Source organism: Mustela erminea, chromosome 11 (assembly GCF_009829155.1).
Source record: "Mustela erminea isolate mMusErm1 chromosome 11, mMusErm1.Pri, whole genome shotgun sequence".
Lineage (NCBI taxonomy): Eukaryota > Metazoa > Chordata > Mammalia > Carnivora > Mustelidae > Mustela > Mustela erminea.
The window spans coordinates 15,015,452-15,031,268 of NC_045624.1; the positions used below are offsets into that span (position 1 = coordinate 15,015,452).

General features: G+C 35.3%; 1 protein-coding gene across 4 annotated transcripts in view; it reads right to left on the minus strand.

Annotated features, from left to right (window-relative positions):
- Positions 1-200: 200 nt before the first annotated feature.
- Positions 201-15,817, minus strand: part of TRIM24 (tripartite motif containing 24) — a 99,407-nt gene continuing 83,790 nt past the window's right edge. For all 4 annotated transcript variants that reach the window (XM_032304208.1, XM_032304207.1, XM_032304206.1 and 1 more), the window contains exons 11-19: positions 12,326-12,499; positions 10,062-10,197; positions 8,558-8,630; positions 7,314-7,482; positions 5,131-5,459; positions 3,924-4,056; positions 2,767-2,841; positions 1,849-1,998; positions 201-1,025 (exon numbers count right to left, since the gene is read on the minus strand). In XM_032304208.1, the coding sequence (XP_032160099.1) occupies positions 816-1,025; positions 1,849-1,998; positions 2,767-2,841; positions 3,924-4,056; positions 5,131-5,459; positions 7,314-7,482; positions 8,558-8,630; positions 10,062-10,197; positions 12,326-12,499 (1,449 nt within the window). In that variant the 3' untranslated portion in view covers positions 201-815. The remainder of the gene's footprint in view (positions 1,026-1,848; positions 1,999-2,766; positions 2,842-3,923; positions 4,057-5,130; positions 5,460-7,313; positions 7,483-8,557; positions 8,631-10,061; positions 10,198-12,325; positions 12,500-15,817) is intronic.

The window sequence follows — 15,817 nt, forward strand, 5'->3', positions numbered from 1 at the left end:
CAATGAGTCGTTATAAAAGGATCACCTGCACAGTTAAAAAGCAAACAACAAACCACACAGACACACACAGCAAACCAAACGTGTACACTTACTTCTTCAGTGGAAGAAGTTATATTTAGAAATGTATGAAAAATGGCTTTGAACACCTGCTATACCAAACACCTCTACAGACAAGGGAAAAACAGAACAAAAATCAAACATTTGTTTTCCTGCTTTTTCTTTAATACAGTTGCCATCTTACATGATATACTGTTAGGTGCCTTCTTAATAGCATCTAATCTACTTTTTTGTTGTACCAGTCAGCATTCTAGGATAGAACTCTTATTACCACTCATGTTCACGGAGTACTGTTCTTAAGTACCATACACCTAAACTCATGGTTGGGCCATAATTAATGGGTAGTGGTATTTTCTAAAAATGGGTTAATGCACACATCCAAACCACATTAAATTTTCAACTTAAGAGTTCATACATACTCTATTTCCTTTCTATAGTTGCTATCACTCCAACTGTAGTTCTGAAATCCAAGAAGTAGGAAGCATGTCTTTTTGTTGTTGATGCTTCTTTCTCCCTTCCTTCCTGCCTCCCTTCTCCGACTCCCTTTTACTCCTTTCCTTACTTCCCTTCTTTTTCTTTCTTAATAAGAAGATTAAAAGAAATGGTTTATTAAGGAAATCAAAATCTAGTAAACATCAAAAACTTACAGATCAGAGTGGTCACAAACTCTTTTTGTAATGATGTTAAAATTACCGACAAAATGTTTTTTAAAAACAAAACCAAAAAATCTAAAAACCAGCACACACCAATGGTGTTGCTTATTTAAGCAACTGGCGTTCCTCTATGCTTTTGAGGCGTTTCTTCCGGGGCTGTACAAAGTCATCATCTGAGTCATCACTAAATTTATTATCTTCTGATTCATTCCTGAATTCTAGTTTAGGAAACCTTTTTTCTGGATAAAGGTTCTTTAGAAGTTCTTCAAAATAGCTTTCAAGTTTTATACCAGCATTGGCTACTTCTGAATCAGGCTGTGGATAAAAATAAAAACATGAATTAAAAACAAACACCAATATTTCAGACAGTCAATAAAAAGTATGTTTCTCACATTTTCTCTTTTAACTCAAGTTTGGGAAAATGTTTATGCATCATCACTGATATAAAGTAAGTAATAGTCTGGGGCTAGCAAAGTCTAGAGAAGGTCAAGTAAGTAAAAAAAAAGGCTTGGAATCATCTGGATTTTTCTAAAGGTAGTGATAGCTATATGACTGTATTACTAAATTGAGATTATCGAAGAGATGCCATAGTCACAGAATCACGGAACGGGTGTTTTTTAAAGCAAATTAAATGAAATATGGATCTCTGGAACAAGTAACCAATACAGAAACAAACCATCAACAAAAGTCTGTAAGTCTGACAGATGTTCAGATCAACTGACAGATCAAAAACTGAGAAAACTTAAATACCAGAGCTATTTAGACCACAACCTTAATATTTCAAGATCAGCATCAAGAAGACTTTAGTCTGGAAGTGCCATATTTTAAGAAATAAAGGTGGGAATAACAAAGGCTGCTTCTAGATAAAAATATTTTCTAAATTGTTTTCAAGTTGTCAGCTATAATTTGCATTTCCATATACCATATAATAAACCTTTGAAAAGGAGTAATAGGAATGTGGACATAGTCTTCCTAATTACCTTTCATTACCTGACAAACTTGAACTTCTAGAAATTTATGCTATTATAGATCTTCATCTCTTTTGCTGAGAAGTGTTTGGTTTAATATTACCTCCCCATTGCTGTGGTTTTTTTTTTCTTTCTTCTTCCTTTTTTTTTTTTTTTCTTTTTCCTCTTACCTCATTGAATTCGGCACAGTTTTGAAAGATCAATCTAAAATCAGCTACAAAATCTTCAGGCTTTGTGTACATGGAATAATCTTCTTGTAGTCTCTTCTTGATAGTTGACAAGTCCATTGGATTTTTTATTATTCTGTAATAATCAGGCACCTTTCCAAATAAATGAGATGGTTTAATAAAAAGACAAAATTCTACCAGTCCTAAATACATTTTGCAAGCAGGAAAATAAAATTCAGATTGTTCTCATTGTTTTTCCGTGTACTATTTTGTCACTGATAAAGAAACCAATATAGCAAACCTATGGTACACCCCCCTCCACACACACACACACAGACACCCCTTCCTCTACTGCTACAAATTTATTTACTTAGTACTTGAAGTCTGGACCTGTGTAAATCAAAATATGTACAAAGAATTTATCTCAAGTTATAGGTTTTTCCCCAATAGCTTAGGCTATATGCCTAAGCCTCTTGAAAGAGATTAACAGAAATCACTGCAGAGAGTAGTGGGTAAAATACATGAAAATTTATGAGAAATGAATACAAGCTTGGGGCCAATTTGTGAACATTAAAGTGTATTCAAGATCAAAGTATTCCATTTGTGTTAATAAAGCTTTAAGATTTGGATTAGATATAGGAAACTAACTACTACAGAATGCTAGAAAAACCACATTCTCACAAATCAAGTTTAGAAAAATCATCTTACTGTGGGGTGCTTGGGTGGCTGAGGTCCAACTCTTGATTTCGACTCAGGTAATGATCTCAGGGTCATGAAACTGAGCCCTGCACTAGGCATGAAGTCTGCTTAAGATTCTTTCTCCCTATACCACCCCCTTGCTCCCACTAGTGTGCACTCTAAAAAGCAACAACAAAAATCGTCTAACTATGTAAAAATGCACAAAATGATGTTAATACTTACAGTTAGAGGAACTGGGTCTTGAAAAGCCAGGCTCATTTCATGGCAGTAAAGAAATAAAAGTAGGCGTTCACACTTCTGAGCAAAAAAATAAAAATATAGTAAAATAATGAAGTCACAGTTTATTTTTAATACCAATGCCATGGGTCTCAAAATACAATAAAAATTAAAACCAGATGAATACCAGAAAAGTATCAATACTTAGAGTTCTGATCTCTTCAGTCATTTACTGAATTCTACTGTTTAACAGTTTGGGCTGTATGTGATATAGGAGAGCAGTTCTTATAGGAACAAAAAGCAGTATCAGATGAAACCCATCTAAAGCTCTTTCTAAAAACAAATTTCCAATTATCTCTCTAATTTATATACTGATTATTAATAGTCAATAAAGAAGGGTATATGTATGTTAAGAGATCCAGAGAGGGACCCTTTTCTATGGTGTGTCCAGTCCTAAGGCTGCCTCTTTGAATGCACATGGTGCTATCCAGGCACTTGGTTACTTCTCTGCTGAGGGTTTAATCCCAGTAACTATTGTGTAGCACTGGCAGTGTGTGTTTGGGCCCCCTCTTATACAGTAACTTTCATACTGATTGTTTTACTTAATAGTTTAGCTAAGAACTTCTTTAACTACTAAAGAAGTGTTGATGTAGTAGCTTTAAATGTCAATTACACTTAACTATATTAGTTGGCTTTGAGGTATAAACCCAGTACCATCTGGTAAAAGAATGGAACTATTTCCAGGAAGAGTAAATAGAAAAGCCCTTCTCTTTCCTGCTGATTCTCAACAAATTAGGAAGAAAATTTATTTACAGGAGAAATAAAACAAGTTTATTAAAGGTAAACTACAATTCTTGACCACATAGAGGATACATGTTTTACCTTGCTCCAGTACAGTCTTTTAAGCTTCTAGAAAATGTATAGGCAGTAATGTGATTATTTTTAACCAGAAAAAGTTGTAAGTTATATTATTCAAGATTCCTATACTCTTAAAGAAAAACTAAAGAAAAAGAGGCCAGTGTAAAATTTGATTGAATATAAACTTCTCTAATGAAAGGCACACTGGCATTACAATAATCCCCATCTAACCAAAAAAAAAAAAAAAAAAAACCTGTTTAACTAACAATGTATGTTAGAAATGTTGGGGGAAAAAAAAAACTTACCCTTTTATCTATTGGTGTTAATTTAACAAGGTTTTCAGTCTTCTTTTTTTCTGAGTTGTGACTGGGAGCATCACAATCATATTCAACTTCTGGTTTAGATAAGTCTCTGCAGAAAGTGCAAATCCATTCTCCACTGTTGGGGGATAAAGTACTTCTGAATTCCTACTGCATCATTTCTCTCTTCACCATCTCCCTTTCCCACCTCCTCCCCACCATCTACGGTACAGATTTGTTTGTTGGGCGTCAACTGTAATCACTGAGGGTTTACTGCATGCATAACTACTGTGTACATAGCACCAGAGCCTTTCGGCAGCAATACAGCGCGAGGGTCAAAGCCGTAAATATTAGTCTAGTCAAAGAGGCATGAAACACATATGCGAAATAAACGCATAAAACAAACACACACACATTAATTTATGGCTGATGTGAGGCAAAACTGGCATCTTCCCTAAAATGATTCAAGAAAAAGAAATGTTCTTGGTACTATTCTTACAACTTTAAGCATAAAATTAAAATTTAAAAAGTATAGCTTTTGAAGAACTGAAGAGATCAGCCAAGTGGCTGCTGTTCGTCGTCATCATCATCATGATCAGCAGCAGCAGCAGCAGCATCGCACAGGGCTGGTTTGAAAATGTACTTGACATATTTGTAAATGATACAGCTTAATGCTTGGCAAATACGATGGAGTATTTTGGCAATTATTATGTACCAGGATCATTGTTCTTTAGGTTAAGAACCTGTAATAATTTGAAGGACTGGCTATTTTTTTTTTTTTCTTTCTTAACAGTCTAGGTTTCTTTCTTTTGTTTTTTTAAGAATTTTTTTAAGGTTTTATTTATTCATTTAACAGAGAGGGAGAGTACAAGCAGGGAGAGCAGCAGGCAGAGTGGGAGGAAGAAGCATGCTCTCTGCTGAGCCAGGAGCCCGATGTGGGACTCGATCCTAGGACCCTGGGATCACGACATGAAGGGAAAGCAGACACTTAACGAACTGAGCCACCCAGGCGTCCCAACAGTCTAGGTTTTTGAGAGATGCACAGGCAATGGGAAGCAGAGTATTGAAAACCCTATGTTGAAGGTTTTAGAGTATGCATTTGTGTGAAGTGGACTTTTATTTACATTTCTAAGGTTTTATGTTACATTACAATGATCAGTGATTGTTATTTATAGTGAAAGAATGTGGGAAAGGGAAGCAAATACCAACTTACCTTGGAAAATTTGCCAAAGTGGGCACATGACAAGAAAGATGAAATACTTTGGGACACTTCTCACAGCACAGGAGTTCCCCTCCATTCTGACAAACTGCACACCAGTCCTCATTGGGGTCATCCTCTTTCCTGGTCTCTCCAACATGAAGGGGTGACTTCTGGGAGGCATCTAGCCAGTCAGACTTTCCATTTGAGGAACCTTCCTGGTGAAGTCCAGGTTGATCTCCTGTGCTATCAGGGGCATCTGACCTTAGCACAGACTCCTCAGAGGTAGAGCTCTGACTGCTATTTAAGAGCAGGGAGGTGAGTATGCTTCTTGGGTAGTTGGCCTGCAATGGAAAGAAGAATAGGTCTTATTTCTCAAAACTGACTTTATTTGTACTATTACAATTCTGGACTGCAGAATCCTCTCTCATAGGCACCCGGGTACTTCAAAGGAAGTAATGAAGAAGTAAAAATGTAAGAGACAGGTTTATTGCTGTTATAGGAGTCCCCAGGGATAAAAACATGAACCTCTACTAAAAACTATCATCAAAATACACAATCAGCAGAATGGGAGTGTGGATAATATAAGAAATCTCTTTTTATTTGCTGACAGCTACAGAAATGGGAGAATAGGTGTGTAGTGGAGAGTCAACCATATGAATTGTAAATACACTGAGCTATTAGTTCAAATTATACTCAGACAGAAACTATGCCTACTGTTGAATTTTTATCATTCACAGAAAAGTACAGTGCTTTAAATCCTAGAATTTCACTTCTGCAGAAATCATTGATAATTCTAAGATGAATCTAAATTTGGGACACCTGGGTGGCTCAGTCAGTTAGGCATCTGCCTTTAGCTCATGTCATGCTCAGTTTTAAACATATGTATATATTCCTTAGTATCGAAGATTAGATTTTTCTAATCTTTCCTGCCTCTCCATCCCCTCCCTACACACACATGCCATTCATGCCACCCTCTTAAGCTTTATTAAGGACCAATTTATTTATTTTTTAATTGTTTTTAAGTTGTTAGGTACCAGTGTAACTTTATGGCCAACACCGATTCCACGTCACTATCATTGTTGCACTGGTTAAGTATCCTGAAAAATTCAATTTTTGATTAAATGTGTATTCAGGTTATATCCTGATCAGATCTAGTTTTTAGTCAAATTTGTGTGATACGGGTGTCTTTATCTAATTAGGACTATAAATATTGTTCATTACATAACTACACAATGTACTATGACTACACTTCCTCTTTCGTCTTTTTGTTTTTACTATGGTTCAATTGTTCCTGCTTCCCTTCCTTCCTTTCATTTGCTTACTTTTCTAGTCCTAACTCTAAGTCTTTCTTACAAACTCCGTAGGGCAATAAAATGCCTTTCAATACTGCCAAACATTTTTGCCTTTACATACACCCCTGTGAAGTCTTCTGCCCTCTGCTACATGGTGTACTAGAGAAGCTGTTGTACTGGGAGCTACTCTTTTCTGTGTTAGATCCCATTTCTGGGATCTTATGCCTTCTTTCTTGGTTCACTCAATGTTTGATGAAGCATATTCTCAAATATCTGAGAATGAATGCATGAGAGTTAAAATTTCTGAGACCCTACATACATGTCTAAAAAATGCTTATTTACTCTTTATGCATGATTGATAAAGAATTCTGGCTATGAAATATTTTCCCATTCACAATTTGGATATTTCCTTACTATCTTTCAGATTCAAGTGTCCATTTTGAGGACCTGGTGCCATTATGATCTCTGCTCCTTTGTATAAGATGTTTTTTTTTTTTTCCATGTGGAGGCTTTTAGAAATCCCAGTATTCTGAAACTTATGGTAGTAACTTGTGTCCTTTTTTCATTTAATGTTCTGGTACTTGATGGGTCCTTTCAACTCAGATGATCATACTTTTCAGTTACAGTAAGCTTCCTTGTATTATTTTTTGGGCAGTTATCTTCCATGTTGTTTTATTCAAATGCCCAACCTCCTTGTTTGAGCCTCTGATTTCTCAAACTCTTCTGTTTTCTATCCATCTTTTTCTTTTAATTTACTGAGAGAGTTCCTTAAATTTTTCGACCCTGGTTGACTATTTCCTGGTTTTCAAATATAACAAATTATAATCTCCTATCTGCTATTTAAAAGTTTCTTTCATCCTATCCCCCAAATAGGCATAATATTCCCAAAATTAATATAATTACATTTTGAGGCCTAGATTCTTCATCTGATTCTTGTTTCACTATAACAACAGGAAAATCATAATTTTCAGGAGGTCCACTATTTTCCTGTTTTATTCGGATTGGCTCCAACATGACCACTGGGACTCTGTGTGTAGAATCCGCTCCTGCTGGCTTGCTGGAAGAGCCAGAACTATAAGAAAGAAAGGCGGGGGGGGGGGGGGAATCAATGAATGCCACCTTAAACATTTCAAGACAAAGTGTAACAACTGCTTTTAGGAATAATGCTATATCTTCACAGCAATGGTTACTATGTTCCATTATCAATAAATGATACATAACTGAAAAGCAACTGCTTCATGTATAAAAAGTTTTATATATTAGCCTATCTAAATAGTTACATTATACTTCTGGAAAGACATTTAAATACATTTAAATAAAATCTGAATTAAAAGAAAATTGGCTTCAATATTTTGAAGCTCTACAACTGAAGCTCAGTATCTTAGAGCTAGCATCATCTTTTTAGGCTTTCCCATGTCCCATTTCCTTCTCTATTCAGTGACAGAGACCCTGGACTCCCATTAATTATTTACTGTCATGAAGTGTGAAGACAATTAACTAGAGACATAAATTATTGGTGTTTTGCTATTTAAAAGTGTAGTGGGACAAAAACCTTTTACAGATAGCCACTGTGTTCTAGGGGATTAAAAGCAACCTTTTTCTCTGCAGAGAATGCTTCTTCCATATGATTAGGCAAGTTAAGAACTGGGTTCATTATCTAGGAGAAATTTGCAAGTATAAGAAGTAGAGGAGCAAAGCAGTAAGCTGAGATAGAATTTCAACTATTATGAGTTCATTTATTTTAAGGCAGAATTAATGTTTGGCTTTAAAAAAAGTCAGAACACTGAAGTTAGTATAAAGTTATTGTTTCTTTTCCCCCTAAGCTTGTATTTGTATACATTCCTATATAGTACAGCATGTGATACCTACTTCATTTAAATTTTCCTTGCTATTAGGCAAAGTCAAATGTATTTTCTTATTTTCAACATATTAACCCCCATCCCAATTTCTGTACCTTTAAAGACAAAACTGCACTTTATTTACTTGATCCACTAGTTTATCAAATTAATATATAATAATTATTAACATTTTAATTTAAAAGTTAAAAATAAAGGAAGCTGTTCAAAAAAAGAGCACGTTGGAGCAACAGTCAAGAGAAATCTAACTGGAGATTTATATATGAGAGAATAAAGGTTGAGTCAGTTTACCTTCCTCGGCTCCCAACACTGGAGGCACTAGGTGAACGTATTGGTGGGTGTACACTAGTCATGGTAACAGGTCCTGAAGAAGAGGAAATCATTCACATTCATAAAATGAGTTAATAATGATGTATTAAATTCCTATTGAATGTGCTGACATAATACTACATTGAAACCGGAACACAACTAAATAATAGAAAACAGTAAGCAGTTGTTGGACTCCCAGCAAAGTCTAACTTCCTTAGACTAGCAGGGGTCTCAGCCTATTGTTAGCATCTTAGGCCAGATAATTCTTTGTTGGGGGGGGCGGGGTTCTGTGCACTGTAGGATGCTTAGCAGTATCCCTCTGTATTTTCCACCTAGGATGTGACAACCAAAAATGTTTCCAAACACTGTCAAATGTTCCAAGTTAGAATAACCATGGTAAAATGTCAGTGAGGACACCAGCATCAGTGAAAGCTACAGAAGACAATAAAAAGTGGCAGGTGCTGATATAAAAGTAGTCCAAGTAAGAAAGCCACACAGAGACCAATTAATGGAGATATTGAAACAAGTATTCTACAGGCAACGACCTTAAGATACTTTGTCCAATGCCTAGCACAGAGTCAGCAATGGATAAATGTTAGCTTTAGTAATATTGTAAAAATGGCTCACAGAAATGTTTTGTCAACTTACATTCCCTCCAGCTATGTATCGGAGTATTCTCTTTTCACATTCTTATCAATGAGTATTTTCACTATTTTAAGTCTTTGCTACTTCAACAGTTAGAAATTATGTCTTGTTTTGATATTTTTAATGACCACTAGTGAGACTTAACCCCCCAAGTTACTGGCTATTTGTATTTCCTCTTTAGGGAATTATCTACTCATGTCCTCTGGCAATACTGAGTACTTGCCTTATTTATTTGTACAAACTTGTTTTATAATTAAACATTTTCTCTGCCATATTTTGCCAACAGTGTTCTTCCAGTTTATGTTTTAAGTAAGCATCTCCTTTTAAATTGTGTAACTGCCTCATTACTGTTGTGTGACTGGTGAATGACCTGAGAAATTCTCCTCCTTCCTTATTTTGTTCCAGAGTTCCTATTTTGCCAAGGTCTCTGGGGGTAGGTATAGAGTGCTTTAAAGGAAATGAGTAGGTATGTTAAAAAATTTTTAAACATTAATTAAATACCAAAACCACCAAAACCACCAAAGAAGTGAATGACACTGCTAAATTTGGACCCTAGGCAACTTAAACCCCAAAAGAGACCACAACACAGGCAAACTTATCAAAAAGAGAATGTATAATACTAAATTCCTCTTGGGAATGCTCTAATGCCTGTAAGTTTTATTGAAATTGAAAAGGTACAGAGGTTTAACCTTTGCTTCCCACTTTGAAAGTATATTAATTTTAAATAGTGCCAAAAACTCAAGACTCATTTTAATCATCCAACAAAAAGGGGTGTAGGGGTCATTGCAAGTAGAGTTAAAAAATGGGACACACTCACAAAATCCAAAGAAGCCCACTTTACCTGCAAGGCCTGGAGATGGCACTGATGAATTTGGTGACTGGACGGTTCTGTTTGAGGGCGGTCTTGGCTGGCCATGATCTATACTAGTATCTTTCCTCACAATATTGTCCAGCATAATAGTACTTGAACAGTCAATCTTATAAGAAAAGAAATTTATTTCACGGCATCCTGACTTTGCAAGTTAAAAACTACTTTAAATTTAATAGAAAAGTTTAATAGTATAATTACTATCAAATAATAAAATATGTAAATATCCTATTTGAGAAGTTCTGATGCATATTTTCCCCATAAACAATCTTGAAAAAGCTTTCATTCTTCTTAATGTTCCATCTTAGTAAATATGCTGAGGACATAGTAGTTCAGAAGTTATCAGCAAAGATAAGAGTATCATGTGTCATTCAAACCCATCAAAATTGAAACAAAAAATACTTATTTAAAAATAACAAATGGTAGTCAATAAAAAAAAAAGGTGATGAGAAAAATAGCACAGTTTTACATGTTAGCAAACCTCTTTAATTTGGCTTACTAACAGCCAACTAGATTCTTATATCTGCTTCCGCATACAATCTGTTGTGCTGTGTGGTTTTGGTTGAACAATATGAAGAAAATATGGCCTTACAAAGGAAGGATCTTGTGGAGCCCCCGACCCCCACTGTCTTTGGCTCACATTGAGAACTGGTGCTCTGGTATGACTACATAGATCAAGTAGGCCCACACATCACACATTTCTAGAACACTAACTCATTTAAGTACATTACTACTATTTGGTAGGAAGAATGGATCCTCTCTAGATTCTTGCTTTAATGTAATAGGTATAAAGGAAACACTTCTTTCTTAATTGACTTCTTGGTTAAAATACTGATAAATTTCTACTGAGTAAGACTTTAATTCTCTAGATGCAAATACTTATCATACTTAAATAGACCAGTTATTTCCCCAAAATGTCTTTGTGATTAAAGTTCAAGTTCAGTTCTCTAACATAGTTCCGGCCCTTTTCAATCAGGATTCTATGAGGGGCTTAAGTCTTATGGTCCTAGGGCACAGATTGTGTGTGATAAATTTACTTTTCAACTTTCCATCTAGAATGGTGCTAGTTATGAACCATCTTTGAGAGGATTGAGAAAAAGCTTCTTTATTCTATGGTTCAGATAAAGAATTTCAGTCGAGCAAGCCTGGGAGACAAAGTGTCACCTGTACCTGAGGACTGCAGAGAAAAGAGCAGAAGGACAATTCTACTTTCTGTGGGTCCTCTTTAGGGTAGGTGGTAAGCACACCTTTATGTTAAATTATGTTTAATATTTCTTGGGCAATACCTTGGCCAATACTTTTCAGAGTGTAAAACATTGGAATGTGACTGGATCTACTGGCTCTTAATGTAAGAAAAGTTATTTACATTGCAAGGTAATCCTAAAAGCTAAAATAAAATTATAGGAATGAGACAAAAGCAGCTTTGCTATGTACCACATAGGAAGTATCAAAGTATGAAAAATACATGTACTTCACCCATTTAAAGTATACACCATTATTTTAAAAATTAAGAAACTCTGGTAAGATTAACATTGAAATATTAGTTGATCTCAGTAACTTGAAAAACCAACTAAATGAAAATTAAAAAATTATTTTACAATCTGACAAGATATTTCTTTTAAGTTTGTAATGTTTCTGTCACAATTTTCTAACCTTCCAGGGTTAAGATAAGGTAAAATAAGTATCAACTTATACTTGGAGATCTGTCTATAGAATGTTGGATTTTCTGCCTTTGGAGATTTTTAAAAAAGTCGTATTTACAAAAATAGCAAGGGCATGTATTTAATTTAAATATAAAATAAATCAGAGGTAATTCTGCACTGGCCAGTATGATCTGGGAGGAAATGTTTTCATTTCCATTGTTAAAATTGTCTCCACCTCTTCTGATGTCTTCAATTCTAGTCTCCCCTGCCAGTCTTACTCTAAAAGAGCACGTTCCAGCAATTCAACTTGCCAGTACCTCTTCTCAGATCCCCCACTTCCCTGCTTTCCCTCTTCCATCACTGTAATCATTCATTCACAGACACCTTTAACTGCAGTGCCATGAAATATATTCCATAGTATATTTAAATGCTTAGCATTTTTATTTTTCCTCCTGTTATATTTCTAAAGAATAAAAATGACTTCTAAAACCAAACACACAACCTATAATCTGACTAACTCAAGGCTTTTTACCAGATCTAAGTTCACTTAAAAATTCTCAAAAGATTCTTAGTATAAATTTTCTGTATACTTACATCTGGAAGAGAAGGAAGATTATAAGAACCTCCCACTGGTGAGCTCAAATCAATCATAGGTGAACCGAAAGCCTTTGCATCATATCCTGCTGCACTAGTAATGGTGGGACTAGAAGGAGTAGAGGATGTGCTGTTGGCAGTTGATGCGGTAGCCTGCCCACTGCTGATCTGCCACTACAGTAGTGAGAGAGGAGAAAGGTGGTCTATCAGCAGGCCAAAACACAAAATGTCCAACTAATCCCGTTCCTCTGTTACAAAACAAAGTAGAAGATACATTCTGCTATTTGAATTCAACTAGAATTTCAACTGAAAGGCGGGGGGAAGGGGAGGAGATGGACAGATATATATATATATAGATATATATAATTATCATTAATCCTGTCCAAAAATAAAAAAAATTAAAAGCACTGATTTTTTTTTTAACCAGAAAACCATAATACCCCATCTCAGAAAGCTTATATATATTGCAAAAGGAATACATACATAGACAGGAACTTTGAGGTAAAGATGGAGGGCTAAACACATATATTTTCTTCAGTCCCTACCTGACACATCTGAAACTAAAGTAATGGTTATGGGGAATTTTTAAAAAGGGATTTTGACTCAAAGAACATAGGAAAGAAGACAGAAATCCCATTTTGGAAGCTGTAAAGAAGATGGACGAACAGCAAATCACTTAGTCAATTTGCTAAAGCTGAAACCTAAGCTGGCAGTGCGGAAAACAGAGGAGTCAATATATACTGCAGAACCCTTACGGGCTTGGAAATTAGAAGCATGAAAGGTGAATGTGGGGCTGAAAACAGGAAGATCTGCTGAGAGTCTGTTTAAGAAGCACTAAAGCCCATGTTCCTTTCCTTCTTTACCTGCAGTTACCCCAAGATAATGTGGACTTCCTCCATCTCCACAGATGAAGGCTGGAAGTTTATTGTCTAAAATAGGTAAAACAGTGTCATTTGACTGAAAGGCACCAGGTTCAGGAGAAGGAAGAAAAGTACTGCACTGAAAACAAAGATTAAGAAACCATACTCACACTGAATGCTGAGCTTCCCTCACACTCTGCCACTGGCCCCCTACTATTCTTCTTACCCGTGTGGCTTCAAGGAGCAGCCAGGCCCTGCATTTTAGGTGGAGGACAGGAAGATCCTCTGGGAACTGGGCCAGCCTAACATTTAAAAACGGCAACACTCGGAATTCTCCCAATAAATCTGCCTCATAGCCTTAATCTAGCATGAAATCTCAATCATCAAACGTTAGCTCTAGACCAAGGCTTTTAGGATTTTTTTTTTAACCCACTTCTTAAATATGAACAGATAATCAAACCTCAACAAGCACTGGAGGAAAATTCTTGTTATTTAAGTTAAATCTCAGTTAAAGCTGAGACAAATATATTAATCCAGAGAATACTAGGAATGAGAAGTATAGAGGTGAACCACGATGCTCTCTACAAATGACTTCAAAACCTGTCAAAAAATAAAAACACCTGATTGGTAGATGGATGAATAGATAGGTATATGGAATAATAAATGAGAAGGCAAATAGAACAATATGTCTCCTATACAACTTTTCAACTTGCTGTGTTTGAAAATTTTCATAATAAAACAATGAAACATAAAATAAAAGGAAATCAACTGAGAGGCATCTCAAGACTATGCAAGGGAAAAAAAGATCTCCAAACACAAGGTTTATATACAGACTACACTATAAAGACTGATAGTGTCAAAGCATTCCAATTTTGAAAAATCTAATTTATATTCTTTACTGAAAATACTGTGTAAAGAAACCTGTGAATGTCCTCTCTTCACCACCTACCCATCATATGTATCCATCCATCCATCCATCATCCATCTTTTTCTTTTTCTCTGGACCTTAATCCTCCTTCCCTTCCACAGAATAATCACAGTTATAGATAATGTTTTTATTTTTCCAGGTTTTTATATATCATGTATATACATATATATCATACATATATGTCATATACATATGATGTAAATATAAATCATATATGTCACACATACGATAAAACAGATACACAACCAGGAAAATGAGGTAATGCCCCACAAAAATTCTAGAACGTTTCCCATATAACATAATCACATATAGATTACCGCATTTTCTCAATAGGTTAAAGTATTCTCACCGTGCAAGTATGCTACAGTTTATTACATTAACCAACTGAAAACCAATTCCCCACTATATTCTCTTAGTTTGTTCATTTATTTGTTCATGTTTACATTCTGACCAGGAAACATTTTAAAAAACATTCTTAGAGTGTGTGTCTACCCATTAAAAATAATAAATGGGGAAGAGGGAAAGTACACATTTGTATACACAGAATGTGCTAGATGTTTCTGTGTATGTTAGCATTCACTTTCAGCACAACTCTATAAGGTACTCAATGCATAGTTTGGGCAAATGACATTTAAAAGATTAAACTTGCACAAGGTCACAAAATTATTAGGAAAGTTTAAGGCTAAACTGTAGTTTGGGCCCCTTGCACCTCCCTTTACTGATGAAATAGAGGTATGACTTTTAAATAAAAGTATTTTTGTTAAATACTATTTAAGAAAATTTAGTGGTATTACAATAAAGCCTAATTAATTATACACACACACGCGCACGTGCACACACACACTTATAGTGTGTGTACTTTTTACAACAGAATTTTCAGATCATTTGATTAAACAAATATCACAGAATTATGAAAATAGCATATTCCTTAATTTGGTCTTGGCAAAAAAACCTGAAAACTGAAATCAATCTGTAAGTGTTAAGCTGGAAAGACTGCTGACACAAGTTCTTGGAGAAGACAAAGAGAACTTTTACTTATTAAAAAGTAATGTCTTCTCTAAAAAATAATTTTACCGAAAGACATTAAGAATATAAATATTAAACTTTATTGGACTTATAACTGTAAATATTAAGCTTAATCAGATATTTATGTACCTCATATTAAAACTTTAAGTTTGTTTTTAAGAAGTCTCCTTATAACAACTTAAAGATTCATTTATGTTCTCTTTTGCAGAAATATAACCTGTATTTGTTAGAATATTTCTGTCTTAATGAATTCAGCTAAAAGCTACACCTATCAGTATTGCCAAAATTCATACTATGACTCATTGATTATTCTGGGACTTCACTCCAGTATCAACACAAGTGGCTTGATTTTTCTTGTTAATTACAAATCAAGACCTTTTCTCTTAGCTTTGTCTCTATTAGTCTGTGTATAATAAACCTGGTAACTCACATTTATTTAAAAAAAGGGGGGTGGTGGTGCCTGGGTGGCTCAGTCAGTTAAGTATCCAACCCCTTGGTTTCAGCTCAGGTCATAATCTCAGGGACCTGGGATTGAGCCCCACATCAGGAGCCACACTCATCAGGGAGTCTGCCTGAGGATTCTCTCTCCTACCTCTGCTCCTCCCCACCACTCATGCACTTTCTCTCTCTCAAATCAACCAATCCAGGGGGCGGGAGGGACTTGCTCTTGTTCTTCAT